This window comes from Mirounga leonina, unplaced genomic scaffold (genome assembly GCF_011800145.1).
Source record: "Mirounga leonina isolate KUSES-001 unplaced genomic scaffold, KU_Mleo_1.0 Mir_53, whole genome shotgun sequence".
NCBI lineage: Eukaryota > Metazoa > Chordata > Mammalia > Carnivora > Phocidae > Mirounga > Mirounga leonina.
The window spans coordinates 71350495-71359026 of NW_023270807.1; the positions used below are offsets into that span (position 1 = coordinate 71350495).

Here is an 8532-nt window from a genome sequence, read left to right on the forward strand (position 1 = left end):
AGCAAAGTCAAAGAACTGGCTCTACCAGACTTCAAAACAGTAAAAAGTTAGAGTATCAAGACACTGTGGTACTGAAAAAAGAACAAACAGATCAATGGAACAGAACAGAGAGCCCAGAAAGAGACTAATAGCCCAGTCGACTAATCTTTGACAAAGCAAAGACAGAACTATGGAGGAAAGAAAATCTTATCAACAAATGGTGCTGGAACATGTGGACATCAAAATGCAAAGAAAATGAATCTAGACTCAGACCTTATGTCCTTCACAAAAAGTAACTTGAAAATGGATCACAGACCTAAACTTAAAATGTGAAACCACAAAACTCCTAGGACATAACATAGGAGAAAACTTAGATGACTTAGGATATGGCGATGAAAACACCAAAGGCATGATGAAGTTACAAAATAAATGATAAGGTAGACTTCATTAATATAAAAAACTTCTGCTCTGCAAAAGACATTGTCAAAGAGAATAAGAAGACAAGTCACAGAATGGGAAAAAATATTTGCAAAAGATACATGTACTAAAGATCCGTTATCCAAAATATACAAAGAACTCTTAAAAATCAACAATAAGAAAACCAAAACCAGATTAAAATGTGGGCTGAAGACCCTCACAGATGCTTTACCAAAGAAGATATACAGACGGTAATGAGGCATACAAAAAGATGTTCATTTATGTTTATGAGAGAACACTTCAAATTAAATTAAGATGAGATACCACAACACAAATATTAGAATGGCCACAATCTGGAACACTGACAATACCAAATGCTGGTGAGGATGTGGAGCAACAGGAAATCTCATTCACTGCCACTGTGAAAGAGTTTGGCAGTTTCTTATTAAAACTAAACACACTATTATTATACAATCCATTAATCACATTCCTTGGTATTTACCCAAGTGAATAGAAAATTTCTGTCCATATAAAAACCTGCATGTGGATATTTAAAGCAACTTTATTCCTAATTGCCAAAACTTGGAAACAAAGATGTTTTTCAGTAGGTGAATGGATAAATATACTGTAGTACATCCAGACAATGTAGTATTATTCAGCCCTAAGAAAAAGAGCTATCACGCCGTGAAAAGACATGGAGAAAAACTTAAATGCATATTACTAAGTAAAAGACATCAATCTGAAAAAGCTATATACTGTATGATTCCAATGACATTCTGAAAAAGGCAAAAATACAGAGATAGTAGAAAGATCTGTGATTGCCAGGGGTTGGGGTTGGGGAGGGGTGACTAGATGGAGCACAGAGGATTTTTAGGGAAGTGAAACTCTTCTGCATGATAACTAAAATGGTGGGTAGTTGTTATTACACATTTGTCAAAACCTATAGAATATACAATACCAAGAATGAACCTTAATGGAAACTATGGATTTTGGGTGATAATGATGGGTCAGTGTAAGTTCATTGATCATAACAAATGTATCACTTGGTACAGATATTGATAGTGGAGGAGGTTGTGAGTATATGAGGACAGTGAGTACATGGAATTCTCTGTACTTTTTCCTTAATTTTGCTGTGAACCTGAAACTGCTGTAAAAAATATTTATTAATTTTAAAAAAGTGAATCTAGACTCTCCTTACACCTTTTAAAAAAATAACTCAAATGAATCACAGACTTAAATGTAAAATTCATAACTATAAAACTTCTAGAAGATAACATAGGAAAGGTGACCTTGGGTTTGGTGATGAGTTTTTAGATACAACATCAAAAGCACAATCCATAAATGAAGAAATCAAGTAAGTTGCACTTCATTAAAAGTTAAAACTTCTGCTCTGTGAAAAACACTGTTAAAAGAATGAAAAGACAAGCTCCAGACTGGGAAATATCTGCAAAACACGTATCTGATAAAGGACTCATATCCAAAATAAACAAATTACTCTTAAAATTCAACAGTAAAGAAGAAGAGATGATTCTAAATGTACTGTATTCACCAACAACAGAGCCTCCAAACAGATAAAGCCTGAGAAAGCTGAAAGGGAAAATAGACAAATACACAATTATAATCATGGACTTCAACAACCTCCTTTCAAAAAAGGCTAGACAGGAAATCAGAAAGGATATAGAAGATCTGAATACAAACAAAATGATCTAAATGACAAATTTAGAACACTCTAACCATTGACAACAACAGCAGAATATATTTCTCTTTCCCAAGTGTCCATGGAATATGTACCAAGATAGATCATATACAATACGTTGGTAGATAAAACAAGTTTCAACACATTTAAAAGAACTAAAATCATAGAGTGTGTTCTCTGATCATAAGGGAGTGAAACTCAGAACCACAGAAAATCAGAGTCCAAGAGAGTTCAGATGCCACTGGGCTGGTGTTAAGAGAATGCCCTCTGAAAAATGGACTCTTAGTATATTCCTCCTCAGAAAGGTTCTAAAACTACTCTCAGTGTGGTTGAAACATTTATTATCTGAATAAAAAATTCTTTTCCACAACTGTATTTTTATATCGTAATAATAGCAAATGAACATTATAAGCTGAATTTAAAAAAAACACATTTGCAGTAATCTGATTTACAAACCAACTTTTAGAACACCACATATTAAACTGACACTACTGTTACTTATTACATAAAATGAGTATCTTACCTTCTGATGGAGTGTCTAAAAGATCAGCATGCTTTGTTTTCACATGATTTTCCATATCTTGACTACAATCTTCTATTCTTCCGCAGAACGGACATTCGGGAGGACTGTACGTTGTTTCATAAATTGATCTTTTTATTTTAGATGGGTCACACTCTTTTTCCTTACTTTTAAGGAATTTTCTAGATTCAGTTAAGTTCTCCGAATAAAAGGCTTTATGTTTTAAAGTACCATCATTAGGCAGGCTTTGAGCTGAAATTTTTGGATGATTAGATGCACAAGCTGAATGGACACTAGAATTAACTTCCATTCTACACTGTAAGGTGTCTTTCCTGTTATCTGAAGTTCTAATCTGTATTGTATTGATCCTCTCAAAGCTTCTTTCTAGTTCATTTTGCTCAAAATGAGCAGTTTCAATATGAAAACACATTTCATCATAATTCACGCCTGACAACTTGCAAAATGGACATATAACTTCATTTTCCATGTGAACAATTAGGAGGTGAGCCTTCATGTCTGGTTCCGAGGTTACTGTTTCACCACAAATATCACAAGAAAGCATAGTACATCAGGTAGCTAGAAAAGAATATAATATTATTTTAAGTTTGAAAGACTGAAGAAAAAAAATGCATTCTATAAAATGATTTGAAACAAATTTTTAACAAATATTTAAAGCTGGAATATTTGAAGATATTTTTGATGTACTTAACGTTTCCTCAAATGCACAAACTTCATTATAAATCTCAACCAAAATTTCTCTACTGTATTTTAAGTTTAGGGTTTCAATAAAATAAAAGCAATAATAGTTCAAATTAAAGTAAATAATTTTTAATATATTTCAAAAAGCATGTCTGGTCTGAGGGAGAGAAGAAAATAATGTTTATAAAATTGCCCAAGTATGGTAAGTCAGTTAAGAGAAAACGAAAAGAAATCTTATCAACTGGTCTATCTAAATACAGGAACTTAAAGTTGTTAACAATGGGGAGGGTAAATAAATACATCTTACTAACAGGAGTTAACAGTTAAAGAGCTTTAGATACATCAAAGTAATTTAAGTAGCATTATTATCATCCTATATGGAGGAAACCCTGGCTCAGATAGGTCACCAAGGCCAGAAAATGGTCATCCAAAACGCCAATTCAGTCAAACTCCAAACGCTGTCCTCTCAACCCAAATAAAAAGAGTGACCATGGTAGCAAAGAACACAGATTCCAGAACCAAGAGAACTGGATTGCAATCTCACGTTTCAGAATTTTAGGTAAGACAGCTCATGTCTTTGAGGTTTGGCCTATAAAATGAATTGTACTAAATCAGCAGTCTCTTTAGGGTTTTATGGACTAATAAAGTACTGGGTACGGACAAAAGATGATTTTGTTTAGAATTTTTAAAAAAGCAATCACAGCCACAACCTTCCTATGTCGTTCAGCTAAGGACTATTTAAAAACGAAAAGAAAAATAAGGGAACTACTCCCACTATTTGAATAAATTTAGCTTTGTAAGAAGCTACATTGTCCTTATGTTTCTTATTCCCCTTCAGACCAGTGAAAATAGTTTCCGATTTTAGAAGGAAATTCTCCCAAACCACCCGTGGAAAGAACGTCAGTTTCTCCTTTTCCCGAGGCTGGGACACAGCTAGACAGAGGGATACGCTTGAACTCCCAAACACTCTGATAAGATCAAGTGGGTGAGAGATGTAAGGAGGCTATGACAGGTAACAGGCTGGGCAGGAGGTGAGAGAAGCCGTAAAGGCCGAATGCCACAAGGTCCAGTCTGCCCAAAAGTCCGCGCCAATGTCCAGGACCCGAAACCGGCCCAGACACTGACTGAGTCAAAGTTGAGGCCGGGGGAATAAGGGAAGGGACCGTTAGTTCCTACCGGCCCAAAGATCCGGCCGCGGTCACACTGCCTTATGGTTGGCTTCCGCTTCGGGTCCGCCGCGGACGCCGTCTGGCTCTCCCGCAGAGAAGTGCACGTTCAGCGCCGATTACCTTTCCCGGCCTGGAAGACTGGGACAGGCCCTCCCTACACCCAAAGATTCACAGTTAACCAAGACAAGAACCAGCGCCGCCAAAATACTTTCACTTCCATTATCACATTCAAAAAAGCTTTTCCTCTGTCAGCCGGAAGGAAAAGACTCCCGGCATGCACTGCTCCACGCCGGTCTGGGTTGTAGTGTTTTCTGGGAGTCGTAGTCTTTTTTGCATCCTCGGTTCAGGGTGATGACTCTAAATTTACTAGAGGACACAAGGCTCTGAGAATTTTCAGAATGAATTCCTATGACGGGTACTAGGACATTACACGAGTACACAATACCCTAGGGCCTGACTGCCACGGTATATCAAGACAGGGGCCAAATCATGTAGGCTCTTGTAGAAAACTATTGGAATATTTAAACAGGAGAGTGGCATAATCTGATAATGTACAATACGTTAGGGATTTTGTGGTTTAATATGGCAGACTGAACATGTACATCTATATTCCCTGCCTCTCAAAATCTACTAAAATGACAGAATAAAAATAATAAAAATAAATGCTAATGAGATTTTAATAACATTTGAAAGCTAGAAAAAGGATGGATGAGTAGTAACTAACTTGCCTAAGAGAAGTCAACAAAAACAAATCGGTTTATACACCAGAATTCTGGAAATGTTCAGAAATTAAAGACCAGATACTTCTAAAAAACATACTAAAACTGGGCCTGAAAAGAGGAACATTTTGCTGAAAAGTCTGAATAAGGAGTAAGCACTCTACCTCCAGATTTCCTCCATTACCAGGTTGCCAAGTGACTGATCTTTCCCTCCAAAACAGAAGGGTATAGGTTTGGTTTCATGAAGAAGACGAACCAGAAAGGCAATTAAGTCAGAAATGCACAGCTAAGAGTTGGGGGGAGGGGGTGTCAAGGTGTTGGACTGTAAGTGGGGAATAGTGAAAGCTAAATACTGAATTATGAGGCCATCCCCCCCCCATCACATTCTGATGTCTGATATGTGCCTTCTAGTAAGATTAGAAAATTCTTCTCCAGGGAAAATCATTGGTCTGAGAGAAAAGACCTACGGATAAGGGCTTTTAGAAAGTCCTCCAATGAAACAGCCAAGATCCCATGTTATTACTCCGTAGGGAGGGCAACAATTGGCAAGTAAACAATCAGCTGATACACAAGTTTACAATAGTTTTCTTTAGTGTCTCACTCTTAAATATGAATGGATACTCAAAGATCACCAGGCTTTAGAATACAGCTGTGGCAGGAAAGATGAAAACCAAAAATGATCAAAAAGGAAAAACACTCTGAAGAATCAGAGACAATGAATGAAGGGGAAAAAAATACTTCAAGGAAACTACAATCGATATCTTCAGAGAGACAAAAAAAAAAAAAAAAGATATTTAATTCCTGAATCAAAAATAGGAAATAGCTCTTGGGATTAAAAATACAACAGCAGAATTAAAAAATACAATAGCAGAATCTATCTACCTACCATCTATCTATTATCTATCTATCTATCTCTATCATCTATCCATCTAAATCCAGAGCTGGAAGATAACCCAAGAAATTTCTCAGAAAAGAAAACAAAAAGAACAAGAGATAGAAAACAGGATCTTCCTCAGGGCAGGAATCATGTGTTTTTTATCTTCTATATTCTAGAAGATAGTCTCTTTTCAATGCTGTTTGTTGAACTCCAGGGTGGATTACAAAGCTATGTGTGTTATAATAATTTAGAATTCTTTATTTGGAAGTATTAATTTCATATATCAGTGACTACCTTTTCGTTAAAAATCCACAGATGTTATAGAATCCAAATTTTAAATAAATGGCAAATTGAAAAACTTGAAACAAATGAGCAGGACGTACAGGAAGAGGTTAAAGCAGCTGAAGAAGGAAAGAGCCTCTGTAAAGCTCCACGAGGTTGGAATTTTTCCGTTGTTTACACTATAGCAGCTCTAATATCTAAAACAGGGCCTAGCACAGATTAGGCCCTCCATCAGTACTATTTTGTAGGACCGAATAAACAAACTAAACCAACGAATGAGTGAATGAACGAGAGCTCGCACAGGAGTAGGGCAGTAGGACACAGCGCTGCCACCGCGACCGCGCCCTATTACAATCCCGGAGTTAGCGCAGCGGCCGGCTCCTCCTTCGGTGGGTGGAGCTGGGGCGCTCGCTTCTCTCCGCCCCTCCGCCGGTCGCTGCAGCTGCAGCCGCCACCACTGCGGTCGCCGCCTGCAAGGGCTTCTGGGAGCCGAGCCTCGGGGTCTCGGGGAAGGGGCGCAGGTAGCCGCCATCTTGAGTGGCGAACCTTGTCGTTACGCTCAACGCTAGGGGCGGAGTGGCGACCCCACTGTTACCTGCAGCGGACGCCGCAACCGGGAGCTGGGAAGTTAAGACACCGCGTATTGCCACATTAATGGGTAAGTGGGAGTGACACAGGCCAGTTTGGGTGAACCTCGGGTTTGGTCCCTTTGGGAGTTACTGGTTCCAGGGGCCGCTGTTATTTACCCCTTTCCTTGCGAAGGCTTGAGGACCAGGCCATGCTGCCAGGTCTTTTTCCTCGGGTTCCCCTGAGGGAGACCGCGGTGGCGGGGGCGTGGCAGCCGGACCTAGTCCTTGCTGACGCGAAGGTGCGGGGAATACAGATCCTCGCAGGCAGCCAGGCTGGCCCTCGGAAGGAGCCTTAAGCAGCCGAACTCATCCTCCTGCCGTTCTGCTTCTCCGCGCCTTGGTGGTTCCTGTTCTCGGAACCCGGTCTTGTCAAATGTTGCCATGCACTCCTGGGACTCAGCGTCTGTGTGAGTCCCGCAGCATATTAGAAGTTCCACAGTGTCCAGACTACGGCAGTGGTGGCCCTGGGGCGGGTGGTAATTGTCGCACCGTCGCGTTCCGCCAGCAGGTGCCTGGGAAGGCTCAGTGTGGACGCCGGCAGGGGTGGGTTAGATGCTTCTCTAATAGCCTGTCAGCTCCCTTCCAAGATGAAAATTTAGTAAGTGTTTCCTCGGTAATGCCTAAGAGATGAAGGGTTTGAAAGCTGTGAAACGGGATAGTGATACTTCAAAAGAATACGACATCAGCATTTACTGTTAGGCTTTTAAAACATTTAAAAAAATTTTTTTTAAACCTCTGATTTGATGTCTCTTAATTACACTCAGTGATTCATAAAGCGACTTTCTTCCTTGGTAAACAAGAAACAGCTCTCCCCTTTCTGTCTTTAAGTACTGCTTGTTTGGTTGTAGGGGTTCTAGTCAGCACTTTGGTACCGATGTATAATTGTACTAATATGCACCCAAGCCGTGGAAATGGAGTCTTTAGAGACACAAGAAGTTCCGTTAGTAGATACTAAAAGAAGTTAGAATTCCAGTTACTTTCCCAACCTCAAAACAGTTTTTGAAAGAGCTGAGTGAAAAATAAGCTTTTGACTGAAAAAGGAAAAAAATCCCTCTGCTGCGGATTTGAAGTATCTGAATAGCATTTCTTATATTTAAAATAACTTGTATGAGATAGCAACCTTTGAAATACGGTCTTTTAAAGTTATTTTCCAGAAAAGGGAACAATCCTGTTGAGTCAGGCACCTTTAGAGATGATTTTTCTTGGACTTTATGTCCCTTTTAAAGCAACTGCAGTGAGGATGCCGGTGTTAAATAAGTTAGTACTACATCAGAAAAAGGAACAAATGATATATGAGTTGTTGGGGGTAGATTTTATTTGGTTAACATATTTATATTAAAGGTTTTAATGTGGTCACCTAGAGTAATGGTTTTAGAAGAAGTGTCCAGTGTGTAGGTTGTGGAGGCAGAAGGTAATTGAATCAGGTATGGGGAGAAAATATTAAAACTTGTTTCTTTACCTTTTAAAAGTATTCCTTTCTAAAAATTTTCTACTAATTTTATTTATTTATTTATTTATTTATTTATTTATTTATTTATTTATTTA

The 8532-nt window shown here is 38.7% G+C and overlaps 2 protein-coding genes across 4 annotated transcripts in view; one reads left to right on the forward strand and one right to left on the reverse strand.

The window, feature by feature from the left end:
* Positions 1-4732, reverse strand: part of ZUP1 (zinc finger containing ubiquitin peptidase 1) — a 28999-nt gene extending 24267 nt beyond the window's left edge. For both annotated transcript variants that reach the window (XM_034990369.1, XM_034990368.1), the window contains exons 1-2: positions 4488-4732; positions 2616-3188 (exon numbers count right to left, since the gene is read on the reverse strand). In XM_034990369.1, coding sequence (XP_034846260.1) covers positions 2616-3174 — 559 coding nt within the window. In that variant the 5' untranslated portion in view covers positions 3175-3188; positions 4488-4732. The remainder of the gene's footprint in view (positions 1-2615; positions 3189-4487) is intronic.
* A 2041-nt stretch (positions 4733-6773) lies between these two features.
* Positions 6774-8532, forward strand: part of KPNA5 (karyopherin subunit alpha 5) — a 51081-nt gene continuing 49322 nt past the window's right edge. The window contains exon 1 of one of the 2 annotated variants that reach the window (XM_034990373.1): positions 6774-7016. In XM_034990373.1, coding sequence (XP_034846264.1) covers positions 7013-7016 — 4 coding nt within the window. In that variant the 5' untranslated portion in view covers positions 6774-7012. The remainder of the gene's footprint in view (positions 7017-8532) is intronic. The other variant, XM_034990372.1, reaches the window with a different exon arrangement.